This window comes from Hordeum vulgare, chromosome 4H, assembly GCF_904849725.1.
Source record: "Hordeum vulgare subsp. vulgare chromosome 4H, MorexV3_pseudomolecules_assembly, whole genome shotgun sequence".
NCBI lineage: Eukaryota > Viridiplantae > Streptophyta > Magnoliopsida > Poales > Poaceae > Hordeum > Hordeum vulgare.
Window position 1 is genome coordinate 11,810,682 of NC_058521.1, and position 13,526 is coordinate 11,824,207.

The following is a 13,526-nucleotide window of genomic DNA, read 5'->3' on the forward strand; positions in this document are numbered from 1 at the left end:
CACTGGGGCGTCTGGGTGCCCAAGGTTGCTGCTGTGCCGGTCCGTTCCGAAGTCGGAAACTTTCCATAGACAGGAAGTATATATAGTAGTTATATGTGGTAACATGTGCCAGTGGTAGATTTTCAAGTAATGAAGGTGCTTGTTCTTATTTATAAATATGAAGTGCATGTAGAATATAGGTGTCCATGTAGGGTTTGCTGGCTTTAAGATTACCAAATTTGTTTGCTGGACTTTGCTATTGACAAATTGGTTTTGTAGTTATAATGTGAAGTCTGTAGATTCCTGATGCAGTTAAATCATTGTCATTTTGTGTGTGGAATTGCCACAAGATTCTTTGGTTGCAAACAGATTGCATAAACAAAATGGAGGCATGGAATTGGAGGTGGAGATGATGAATTAGATTTGTATATCTGCAATACATTCACTGATCATTGTGAAATTTACTAACTGATGCATGTTAACTCAATTCAATTCCTCATGAAATGTTTACTGACTGATGCCTGTTTCCTCGATTCAATTCCCTCATGAAAGGTATACATTCTGCTGTTTCCTGTCAGAGCTAAAATCAAGCTACAAGGTGTGTTCTGCTGCTTCAAGTCAGAGACAAGATCGAAGCAAAACTGGTGTAGAAGCATTGCTAGCTCCCCTTGGTTGATGATGGCAGTATCCTCATCCGAATATCACAGTAAGTATGCCCCACCCGAAATGTTTTACAAGCTAGAATCGAAACGTCACATATTGCTGCATATACAGATGATCCCCTGAATCACCGTCTATTTTCTACTTCCCACCACTTCATCCTCGCATCGTTACTTCTCCTAAAGTGAGGGGAAGTACTTGCTCATACCATACGGCAGAGCGTAGAACTCCTCGCTTCTCCCATCATGCCTGTAGGACTTGAATTTCTCCAACCACAGCCAGCCCCTGTCCCTCCTCACATGGGGTTCCCAGTAGAGGTGCGTGCAGTCCAGAAGGTAGGCAAGTATGGCAGCAACAGTCGCGGGCGAGGAGAATATCACATTGACAATGACATTGAACTGAAATATCAATGAATAGGGTTCAGGTAATGATCAGTGTGAAAGTTATATTTGTAGTAACTAGCTGTGTCGCCCTGTAGTTTAGTCTACATACCGCCAGTGAACGTGTGTGAGCTGGTCCAAAGCCGTAGAATGTCTCGAACTCCCGGAAGTACTGCGGTATGGATAGTCCCAGGAACAAGGAGATGCAGAGTATGAACTTGGTTCTCAGGGTGTTAAGGTTGCAGTATTGAAGGTAGCAGAGGCCTGCAGCAGCTGTTTCACGCAGAAAACACGATCAACGGAACAAAATTGTTATTAACATTCGAGGATTCGATTCAATGAAACTCTGGTGGATTGGTACGTGATGCTCACCTGAATAAGCAAAGAGAACGCAGTAAAGTGCAGAGAAAATTGGCAATGGGATAGATGCAAGGATTGCACCGAATTTTCCTGTGGATGGTGAAGCCATGTCAGCCAAATAAGGTCGCTTACTGTGAACGATGATCACTGATAGCGCTGAAAGATCCAGAGAACAGGAGCAGTACCAAACAGCGAGAAGAAGATCATGAACAAAGCTGAAATCTTGATGACTCGTCTGCTTCCAACTCGCGTCAAGGCCAGTAGACCGCAGTTCTCACTACACAATCAAACAAGGGCCATCAATTAGGTATTTAAATTTAGGCGATTTCTGAGCAGTTGTTCTTTGCAGACTAGAGTACTGGAGTAGATGTAGAGCTCATTACACTGAAGCTGCTGTGCCTGTCAACGTGCCACACATCCCATCTAGTATGATAGATATACCCTGATAGTTTTGGAAGTTGATTATCAGTGAGTATACTGGCAGCAAAACATTCATGAGAAGGGCCAGGAATTTAATTTTGTGTTATTCAAGTACCTGCCAACCAATTCCACGAGCGAAAACTGAAGGTGGGACGAATGTCGCGCCTGAGTATCTTGACACGGCAATTAGGGTGCCGGTAGACTGAAAGTAGAATTGTTCATCAGACTAAACCTCAAGAAACTCTTTGTACCTAATGCTACTCTGTTTTGCAGAATTGCGACGGTCTGATACAGTCCCAATTTCACTGAAGTGTGGCACTGAAGATGCATGCATACCTCTATAAGAGACGCGAAGGAAGCGGCCATCATCGCGAAGCAGTCCTGTGCGCAGAAGATGGGGTACCCCCACTGGAACGGGTAAGGGAACCTGACCCTGCTCATGGCAGAAGCAACACGATGCATATGTCAGTGAGCCACTCCAAGCATCAAGAATGTTAGTCAGTAAGGCTTCAGAGTCAGAGGCCATACCAGGGTGCCGCGTGGATGAGGCCGGAGCGGTCGGTGCGGCAGCTGAACTGCGTCACGGGGTTCCTCTCGTCGTACGCGCCGGCCGCCGTCAGTATCTCGGCAAAGATCCACACGATGATCACCGTCACCAGCACCGCGCATCGGCCGAACACGAAGCTCCCTTTGGCAAAGTAATGGGATGCGTACTGCAAGGTCAAAAGAAGAGAAGGAGGTCAGGAAAAGAATTCTCAGTTAGAAATCTAGTCTAGAGAAAAAGAGACCAATTTTCTCCTGATACCTCTGAGAATATTATGAGCAGAATGAGCGCCGGGAGACCGATCTCGATGCATTTGGCGACCTGCAGGACAGCAAACAAAGTTCAGAGAATTCAGAGACTGAATCAAGAGATGAACAATTGAAACAAAAGCAACATCGACTGACAACCATGGCATGAAGGGCTCCTGTCTTACCCCTGGGAAGGCGAAGTAGAAGAGGCCGAGCGCGGAGAGCGTGACGAAGGGGACAGCGGCGAGGGGGCTCAGGAACCTGGCACCAACGGCTCAAGCAGCGTCAGTGCAACAGGTCATAACAGAGAGAAGGTATTGACCGACGGCTTGAGGGAGCGAGGAGTCGCTGGACAACCTTATGAAGACCCTCCATATGCCGAAGAAGCCGATGACGGCCTGGAAGACGCCGGCGATGATGAGCGCGCCCTGGAGCGACCGCATGGTGTAGACGAACCTCTGAAAGAAGACAGCATTGGTCGGTCAGTGAATCGTACAGCCACCAACTGCCGCAGTGCAGGTGCAGGAGCAGGACATGACGGGACAGGAGCAAGAGAAGAAGCACAGAAACAAGGCGGGCCGGACCTCGAAGGGGGCTCCGATGAAGAGGACGTATCGCGGGCTGATGATGATGGCGACGGCGGCGTAGATGTAGGTGTAGGAGCCTGCCATGACGGCGGGGAGCCGCGTGCCGAAGTGCACCTGCAGGAGCGTGTTGATCCCGGCGAGGAAGAGGATGGTCTGGATCACGATCGCCTTCTCCTCCTGCAACGCGCGCGCACGCACGAGCTCGATGGTCACCACGAGGAGCACACACAGGGGCAGGGCAGTATATATATATATATATATGAGAAAACGGAAGGGGAGAAAGATGAGAGGCTCACATGGCCGCCGCCCATGAGGGGGACGAGGATGGTGGCGATGATGACGGTGGTGCCGAGCATCACCAGGTAGTGCTGGAACGCCACGACCACCGTGGTGACTGCGTCAACAGACATGTTGAGAGCTCATTCAAATTAACAGCCATCGCTCAACCAAGAAGTCGGAGGAGGAGAAAGAATGGTGAGGGCACGCGACGCACTCCATGGCGGCGGGCTGGTGATGCAGTAGTCGAGGCCGCCGAACTGCTCCTTGCAGGGGTGCGGCACCAGGTCCTCGGCCTTGACGGGCGACATGGCCGGCCGGGGCGAGAAGGGGAAGGCGAAGGGGGCTGGCCGGGCCGGGGTCAGTTTGCAGTGCAGTGAAGCGGCCGGTGATGGTGGGGATGGAAGAAACGCAGGCGCGCCTCCATTTATGCATGTAGCCGGTGGTCTCTCCCGCTTCCTCGTGCGTGCGTGCGTTTCATCCGTTTCTACCGCAATCATCATCGATCGATCAGGAAGGTCCTGATCCAGGGCGCGCTTTACCACGCACGTCTCTGTCGGTGGATGAGCCGCCTGCTGCTCTCTTCTGTCCTGATTCTTTCTTAACTCTTTTCTTACAACTTCTTTGCACCGTGTTTCATAGAAAATTGCACCGTTGACTCAAATTGTTGAGCATGTTTTCTTTTTTTGTCTGTTTTCCTGTGCAGTCAAACACCCATTCGTGCAGATCACAACCCGTAATTCACACGGGCGTGACACTGTAGTCCTATGTTTTGTTCTAGCTTCTACAATGCTGGGACAAAATAGGCTCCAAAAATAAGAGCCTATTTTTTTATCTATGTTTTGCAGCAAGAGCAACAACAAACCACCTCTACATGTATGATGTTGATATATGATGGTACGGTTAATGTGTAATAATGAAACCATATAGGTCATAAACATATACTCCCTCCGTTCCTAAATATAAGTCTTTTAAGCAATTTCACTATATGTCTACATACGGAGTAAAATGATTGAATGTACATTTCAAAGTATGTCTATATACATCCGTATATAGTCCACTAGTGAAATCTCTAGAAAGACTTATATTTAGGAACGGAGGGAGTATATATATAGCAGTACATATGCTAGCTCTTTCTTTTATCAATGCATCAAGACACAAGGGTTTTTTTTTTTGAAAAGTAGGCAGTAACGAGCCTGTGTTAGGGTTCCTCTTTCCCTCTCTCGTTTGTGGCCGCTAGCTAGGGCACTCGCTCCATCCAAGCTTCATCTCTACGAGCCCATGGATCCACCTCCCCTCAACCTGCCGCTTAGGCGTGGAGGCGGATCTCTGTGCCTCGATTCCCGCTAGTGGTTTAGGTTAGTTTTCTCTCTCACAAGGACGGTATATTGACGGATGGTGGTGCTTCATGTTTGAGTTGGTCTTTCGGGCTCCGATCCTTCTCGATTTCGTCCATTGGGACGTAGTCAGACGAAGCTCCGGCGTAGAATCATGTCGTCTCCTTGTGGTGGTGAGGTTATAATTTCTTGCGTGCGTGTAGGCCATCGAGACTTGGTGGCAGGCGCTTAGATCGATTAAAGGGTTGAACGCCAACAAGTGCATCTCTAAGACGCTGGTCCTTAATTAGGGTGCAACTTGTCGATTGTCATCGACAAAGTTAAACCGGCTCCGGTAGGATGCGGTTTATGGTGCTCGTACCTCTCATGAACTTTTATAATGGATATAAGTCTTTTTTTTTTTAAAACTAGCATAATGCCCGTGCGTTGCTACGAAGCCATTAAAACAAGGAATTGTCACCGGCTTAGGAGATCATCGTAAGATGATGGTGTCTTGTGGCTGTTGCATGGTTCAAAATAAAAAATAAAGCATGAATGTAACAAAATATCATGTTGCGGTCGCTAAAGAGTCTCAAGTGACTATAGTAGGCCCTTCACAAGATATATTGTGAGATACATTTTGAATTTGGAACATAGAAGAATGGACATGAGTAAATCAAATGCACAAGATCAAAGATTAGATAGGAAGACAACATCTGCCGACGCACTGAATTGTAATTTGTTTGCCCTCTTTTACTATGACATGGAACCAAAAGAATTGGTCCGGCAGAGAAACGAAAATCAAGACCATGATTTTGAATTGGAGAAATACTTGCATTTATGATTTGTGTTTTTACAAGAATGTTATTCTTACACCGGGATAGCAGTGTATTTGTTTATTTGAGATAGGTCTCACACCTAGTAAAAGTAACACTTGTTTATTTATGTCTCTTGAAAGGTTGCTAGTCCTACATATGGATAGTGCATTTGTTTATTTGTGTGGTTCCACATGTGAACTCACCATCAACTCCAATCTTTATAAGTAGGAAAGATAAATAAAAGAGAAGTAGCTAGGCGGCTAAAACCATCACGTCTTTTCTAGCCATGCTTTGCTAAAATAATGACACATATATACAGTACTATATTATATTAGTTGACCATCATCGCTGGATCGATGGAAGCCGCTAAGCACATATATGGGGTTCCACTCACATTGGTTGTGTGGTGAGCAGCAGAGGGAGCTGGTTTTAGGTGGGAATATTCAGCTTGGGCCATGCATGCATCATCCCCGTCTCCTGCTTTCCCACGTTAGATGGAGGTTGGCGAGCTAGCTAGCTTGGGTCTGGTGTGCAGCCCCACCCAACCCCCCGTTGCGCCTGTCCATGTCTCGTCTCCATCCATCACTTGCCGATGCATGCACACCTCGGAACTGCATATTTTATGTGGCGTAGTTGGAGTTGGAATGGTAGTTCTGGGGTTGCAGCGACTGGATGCTACGAGTAGGTGGTGGATAACAAGACAGACGCTAGGAGCACGGCACAAACTGATCGATCGAGATCGAGATCGAGACGGCGTGTGGTTAGTTTGGTACAAGATGCTGCCGGCTGCAGGCTGCAGCTTGCGCCAACGGCTGCAGGCACTAGAACAAGGGTGAATCATGGTGGGCGTCCAAACTGCTCCAAACGGAATTTGAATCTTTCGTGGTTTGAATGGATCCAGCTAGTCAATCTCTCTCTCTCTCTCTCTTTTTTTTTTTTTTTTTTTGTGTGTGTGTGTGTGTGTGTGTGTGTGTGTAAGCATGCAACCACGTATCATTAGACAGTCTGTTCACGAAGATTACACATATGCATGGTCACCATAAAAGACAAAGATGCTTGTCAAGCAGCTTTGCACAAAGAATTCCGTAAGAAGTAAAATTACCATTCCACTCTTGGAGGAACTTGTGCCTCTCCGAAGCATAGTCCATCAACGTCCTCCGTCGTGGCAACGCCAGAAAAAGAGGAGAACAACCGCCATACCGAGATCTGGAAGAGCACCATCGCATATAAATATGCTTTTCGAGCCGTTGAACCGGGCCGCCGCAAGCGACGAGACCGAGGCTTTGTGGCACCTCGGCCGGGGATCTTCCCCGTGGTCACCAGATCTCGTCACCAGATCTCGACGACGTCGACTTCATCTGATGTAGTCGGAGAAGAGGAATGTCGTCGCCTGCCGCCATCCACACACCCAACTGCAAGACAACAAACACAACTACGGTAGCCGACACGACCGTCACCTGCGAGAGTACCAACGCGCGACCACCAGACACGAAGCTCGCCGGATACAGAGATCGGTGAGACGACCGGGCCACCTGCCCCCCGACGCCATCGGTTGAAACGACGCCGAGATGGAGGAAGATCACAGGCAAATTATTTCGATGTGACGTGTCTTCCACATGGAAGCAGCGCCTCAAGGAAGCACTAGGCCAACTCTAACTACAGGTCGAAGCCGATGCACCAGGGTCCCCACCCCTTCCCATCGCCGGAACAGCGGACGAAGGAGGCATGGATCGGCGGGTAGCGCCTTCATATGAAGTTAGGGACAAATGAGTGAGGGAGTCCAGGACTAAGGGGTCCTCGGGGCGTTTGTCCATTCCTATGGGCCGAACTCCTGGGCCGTTCGACCATCATTGGTGATACTAGAATGAAGATGGACTCTTCCGAAGACTTGGCGTGCAATCCAGGGCCACGTGATGATCATCATATTCCTTTCTCTTATGTAACCGGCGTTGTGTAAACTCTAGCGTCCCTTGTACCTCTATAAACCAGGGGGTTGTAGTCGATAGGGGAGATTATGCTCATTACTGTTAGGGTTTTAGACCACAATATTCGATCTAGAGGTAGATCAATTATGTACTCTATACAACTTCATCAACATAACAAGAGCAAGACGTAGGGTTTTACCTCCATCGGGAAGGCCCGAACCTAGGTAAACATCACCTCCGTCGTCCCTTGTCCACCATCGATCCGAGATCCACAGTTTGGACCCACTACTCGATACCTTCCGGTTTTGACACCAACAATGAGATCGCCGAGAACTTTTCTCTCGAGAGAAGCTATATCCTACCTTCTAGGGGCGGAGTCAGAATTGGGCCAAGCCCCGGGCACCAGGCTGCTACGACCTACAATGCACCTACATTGTTTCCACGGTGCCCAAGATGCTACAATGAAGGAAGTATATATTCTTCACTCCTCAGGCCCAGGCCACCCTCCCCTAGCCTCGGTCCTCGATCCGTCACTGCTGCCTTTTGTGTTTCAGTCTCGTTTTCACAACAGGTGGGCATTGGTTCAGCTAACCTTTCACCTTCTATTCTTTTGCATGTTTTCTTTATCGGGTTTCTTTTGTTTTTTCCCTGTTTTATCAACAACAACAAAAACATTTGTCCCATATTAATATTAACCATCTTTAAAACGGATGTATGTAGTACTGAAATACATCTAAATATATTTATTTTGAGTGACCGTTCCTTATTCTACATTTTTTTGTATGTTACGGGCATTTTTCAAAAATTAAGCAAACACAATTTTACATTATGCGGGCATATTTTAATCACGTGATTTTTTTAAAACATAATGAACACCTTTTCAAATGATACAAAAAGAAATTAAATTGTTTTTTATTCTCTAGAATATTATTTTAGTTGTCATGAACATATTTTAAAACGTGTGAAACTTTTAGATGCCACGCACATTTTTTTTTGAATGATTTTCTATACTTCCTCGACATTTGCTAAGACTTGTAAAACAGAAAAATGTGGCATGCATCCTGGAAAAAACCATGGCGCACTACCCTTTCTCATTTTGAGTCGTGGTATGCTACCCTCGTGAAAGAAAATTGCATGCTTTTTTTATGCCAGCCCCAACATTATCTCGGTGCAGGCGAGTAAAAGGAGGATCGGGCTCGCTACAAGCGAAACATATAGCACTGGCGCCAAATCTATGGCGGGAGCTATTTCTTGCCTGCTATGTAACTTAACTCGGCGTCGCTTCTCCCTCGGTGTTACAGGGCTGGCCACTACTGTAGCTCAAGTGTGTTTTATTTTTCTATGAATATATTTTTCAGCTTTTCATCCGGTTTCTTCTGTTTTACTCTGGTTTTTTCCCTTTCTAACTTTTTTAGTTTACTTCTATTATTTTATTTGTGTATAAAAATGTTCGTGATTATATATGTTTTGCTTTTAAAAATACATGATTAGTTATTATTTTAATCTTTTTGTACATATTTCTTTTACCCGCTTGCCGTATTTAAAAATGCAAATGAAGAAATTCAAATATTACTTTCCCAACCCAAAAGATGCAAACCGGCTAATGTTACTTTTGGAACACTCTTACATTGGCTTTGCATTAGTGTCAGTTGTTTTTGTAGCACATATTTATGCATTTCTTCCAACAAGGTATCCGCAACGACGCATGAGATAGCATCTAGTGTGATAGAACAAATGTTCATATAAAAAGACGTTCATGTTATGGTAACGAAATATCCATATGTTTCAAGTAAAAACTTAATTCACTTGAAAATATTCCTCTTTTATGTCTTTGTTGTAGTGATCGCGGAAAGTCAGTCAATCCCCTGGCTTTGATGAATGAATACCGACGGGCTACGAAGTGGAGACGATTTCTTCGTGTCATTTCTTGTGATGTCTTCCCTTGGATTTGACTTGCCAACGTGAAAGGTGCCGTGCCAGTGGTTCTATCACTTAGATAGAGAGTGATCTTTCCTTGTCGAAGAAAGATACGACGTTGGAAAGGGAAAGGGAGTAGAAAACGTTTTCGTAGCCTCGGAGCCAAGGGCTGAGAGTTTCGTGACCCGGTTCTTTGAGCATACATCGGTTGATGAACCTATATTCGTGGCCCTCAAATAAGAGCATTCATGCTAGATTGCCCCGAACATAATATTTCACGTGCTCAATATTTCACTGACCCATATATATATGTATGTATCGTGTGAGTGGGTTCCGATGTCATTTACGTACACTGAGAATGAGTTGCAAAAAAAAAGTAAGGGGACAAATATACGAAAATACTAATATTATATATTGCGCTCAATATAAAGAGGAATTGGGGTAATAAAAAGTAGTAGTAATACAGTGTTCCATTCGTAAACAAATATAAAAGCATTTAGATAATTACTTTAATAATCTATAAACACTCTTATAAGTATTATCTTTTACAGAGACAGTACGTTTCAATTCCTCGTGTCGGTTCCGACGGGGCTGCTGAACCGCGAGGCTAACTTTTATTCCATCGTATTACAACTGCATGCGATCGAGCATAATTAACGAGAAGCTTGAATATGCATACAAGTCTTCCGCTGTGAATCACGTACTCCTATTAAATTTCGCTAGCCTAGCATGCAGATATATATTGGATCATTCTTGGGCAGGCTCCTATGAGGCCTGGAGAGACCCGCCGGCGAACCTGGACTTGAGAAGTTCGACGACCTCGGCGTCCACCCGGAGCGCCCTGGTGAGCACCGGCGTCGGGATAGGCGGATTGGAGCCGAAGAGCGAGAGCGGCACGAAGACGATGCCGGGGTTCTGGCTGTTGAAGGCGACGACCATGTAGGCCTCCGTCTTACCGACGTTGAACTGGAAGTGCATGAGGCCGCGGGGGATGAGGAAGTTCTCGCCGGCGCGCACCACCCTGGAGTAGAGCTTGTTGCCGGACTCGTTGCTGCCGATGATCCCCACGAGGAGCTCGCCCTTCATGACGAGGCCGATCTCGGTGGCGCGCGGGTGGACGTGCGGCGGGTTGGTGCCTCCCGGCGCGAAGTCCACGCGGTTCATGGACACGCCCTGCGTGTTCTCGCCGGGGAACTCGGTCACGTCCAGCCTCGTCACGGCCGAGCCGTTCGGGGTGGACGTGTTGCCGCCCTTGGACAGCTTGGACGAGAAGAGGAAGTCATCGCCGGCCTCCGACATGGGTATGCAGGGGTACCCGTTCACCCGGACCTTGTTGTCGTCGTCGTCGAGGTCGGCCACGCAGAAGTCCTGGAGAGGGTCGGGGTCGGTGGCCATGATGGCCGGAGCAAGGAGCAGCGTGGTGAACAACAGGCAAGCTATGGTTTTGGAGTAGGCCATTGCTTGCTATGGCCTATGGTTGTTCAGGATCAAGAGTGTCTGACGCACCGGTGGCAGCTGAGCTAAGCTATAGTAGATGAGTGAGTGGTAAGGCAGGCATATGGAGTCCTTTATATAGGGGATAAATGCACGCACGCGTGCATGCATGGTATGCCGTATGTGTGAACACGGGAAAAAGAGAGTTAGTTTATTGGACACTCCTATCCGTCCTCCACGTCTAGTAAAAATCCACCACCTCGAGAGCTGTCAAATCTAACTCTTGACGCACGGCTCGGTCACCTCCACAACACATTAATTCGTAAAACAACAGATCAGTTGCAGAAACAACCGTCGATTGATCTCCTCGCACGCCTCGCTTGTTCCCTCCCTCACTCATTAATTCCCGAAAACAACGGACGCGTTGCAGAAACAATTCCTGAAACAACGTCCGCGTTGCAGAAATAACTTCTGCAACTCCTGAAACAACGACCGTGTTGCAGAAACTAAAGAAGAGACGGGGCGTGGCTTCTTTCAGACTACACGTGGCCAGCGTAGAAGGAGGCGGACGAAACACACCGATCAGCCGGTTGAACACAAGCTTTTTCCTTATTAAAATCAGAGTATTATTGCCGTTTGGTAATTCTCATATGCCTAAAAAATTTGATTTTAGTGGGAAGAAAAGTGTAGCATGAGCACACCAGAAGAGGAGGTCGTGGACTCTATGATGAGTGTGGAGAGTGAACGAGCGAGAGACGGCGACATCATCGACGGAAGCGAGTGTGATTGTTGATTGTTAGGGTCAGGGTTGCAGAGTTGTCACTAGCACTGGAGAAGAGGGGGATGTCTGGGGCGGCGATAGAACGATGGTGAGCGACAATCCAGGAGGGTGGTGCGGGAAGGCAGGTGCTGTAGTGCCACAGGCTGCGGGAGGTTAGATATTCGGTTTTCACCTGTAAGCACGTCCGAACAATCCAAAGCAACATCTTCAACAAGGACACGACACATAAGCACCATCATTGGCATGTGCAAGCATCAAAAGTCAAATCTAGGGTTTTAAACAACAAGGTCGAGATCGTTAATGGAGGAGCACCACTTAGGCGATGTCACCTTCTATTGTTGTCACCACTTGTCGAAGAAGAAGGCGGTACCACGTGAAGAGGCACACAAAACACCACCGTCGCTGGAAATTGGAATCTAAACCGTTACATGGTATACATTATTGAACACGTGGCCAGCGTAGAAGGAGGCGGACGGAACACACCGATCAGCCGGTTGAACACAAGCTTTTTCCTTATTAAAATCAGAGTATTATTGCCGTTTGGTAATTCTCATATGCCTAAAAAATTTGATTTTAGTGGGAAGAAAAGTGTAGCATGAGCACACCAGAAGAGGAGGTCGTGGACTCTATGATGAGTGTGGAGAGTGAACGAGCGAGAGACGGCGACATCATCGACGGAAGCGAGTGTGATTGTTGATTGTTAGGGTCAGGGTTGCAGAGTTGTCACTAGCACTGGAGAAGAGGGGGATGTCTGGGGCGGCGATAGAACGATGGTGAGCGACAATCCAGGAGGGTGGTGCGGGAAGGCAGGTGCTGTAGTGCCACAGGCTGCGGGAGGTTAGATATTCGGTTTTCACCTGTAAGCACGTCCGAACAATCCAAAGCAACATCTTCAACAAGGACACGACACATAAGCACCATCATTGGCATGTGCAAGCATCAAAAGTCAAATCTAGGGTTTTAAACAACAAGGTCGAGATCGTTAATGGAGGAGCACCACTTAGGCGATGTCACCTTCTATTGTTGTCACCACTTGTCGAAGAAGAAGGCGGTACCACGTGAAGAGGCACACAAAACACCACCGTCGCTGGAAATTGGAATCTAAACCGTTACATGGTATACATTATTGAACACGTGGCCAGCGTAGAAGGAGGCGGACGGAACACACCGATCAGCCGGTTGAACACAAGCTTTTTCCTTATTAAAATCAGAGTATTATTGCCGTTTGGTAATTCTCATATGCCTAAAAAATTTGATTTTAGTGGGAAGAAAAGTGTAGCATGAGCACACCAGAAGAGGAGGTCGTGGACTCTATGATGAGTGTGGAGAGTGAACGAGCGAGAGACGGCGACATCATCGACGGAAGCGAGTGTGATTGTTGATTGTTAGGGTCAGGGTTGCAGAGTTGTCACTAGCACTGGAGAAGAGGGGGATGTCTGGGGCGGCGATAGAACGATGGTGAGCGACAATCCAGGAGGGTGGTGCGGGAAGGCAGGTGCTGTAGTGCCACAGGCTGCGGGAGGTTAGATATTCGGTTTTCACCTGTAAGCACGTCCGAACAATCCAAAGCAACATCTTCAACAAGGACACGACACATAAGCACCATCATTGGCATGTGCAAGCATCAAAAGTCAAATCTAGGGTTTTAAACAACAAGGTCGAGATCGTTAATGGAGGAGCACCACTTAGGCGATGTCACCTTCTATTGTTGTCACCACTTGTCGAAGAAGAAGGCGGTACCACGTGAAGAGGCACACAAAACACCACCGTCGCTGGAAATTGGAATCTAAACCGTTACATGGTATACATTTCTGGAGAGAGCCGTTTGGCGCGTATCCCAGAGTTGTTGCAGGTCGATTTTTTTTATCGGTCAATGACCGG

At 47.2% G+C, this 13,526-nt stretch overlaps 2 protein-coding genes across 2 annotated transcripts; both read right to left on the reverse strand.

Annotated features, from left to right (window-relative positions):
• Positions 1 to 483: 483 nt before the first annotated feature.
• LOC123447255 (nucleobase-ascorbate transporter LPE1) lies at positions 484 to 3,954 on the reverse strand. Its single transcript, XM_045123844.1, has 14 exons — positions 3,672 to 3,954; positions 3,475 to 3,572; positions 3,176 to 3,355; positions 2,949 to 3,049; positions 2,777 to 2,852; positions 2,605 to 2,664; positions 2,328 to 2,512; positions 2,136 to 2,232; positions 1,915 to 2,001; positions 1,763 to 1,821; positions 1,565 to 1,656; positions 1,392 to 1,469; positions 1,132 to 1,292; positions 484 to 1,037 (listed from the first exon to the last, which is right to left on the reverse strand). The coding sequence occupies exons 1-14, from the start codon at positions 3,952 to 3,954 to the stop codon at positions 819 to 821; spliced, it is 1,776 nt and encodes a 591-aa protein (XP_044979779.1). The 3' UTR covers positions 484 to 818.
• A 5,949-nt stretch (positions 3,955 to 9,903) lies between these two features.
• On the reverse strand, positions 9,904 to 10,974 carry LOC123451024 (oxalate oxidase 1-like). Its single transcript, XM_045128040.1, has one exon. It carries the CDS (start codon positions 10,886 to 10,888, stop codon positions 10,196 to 10,198), a length of 693 nt encoding a protein of 230 aa, XP_044983975.1. The 5' UTR covers positions 10,889 to 10,974; the 3' UTR covers positions 9,904 to 10,195.
• Between the last annotated feature and the right edge of the window lie 2,552 nt (positions 10,975 to 13,526).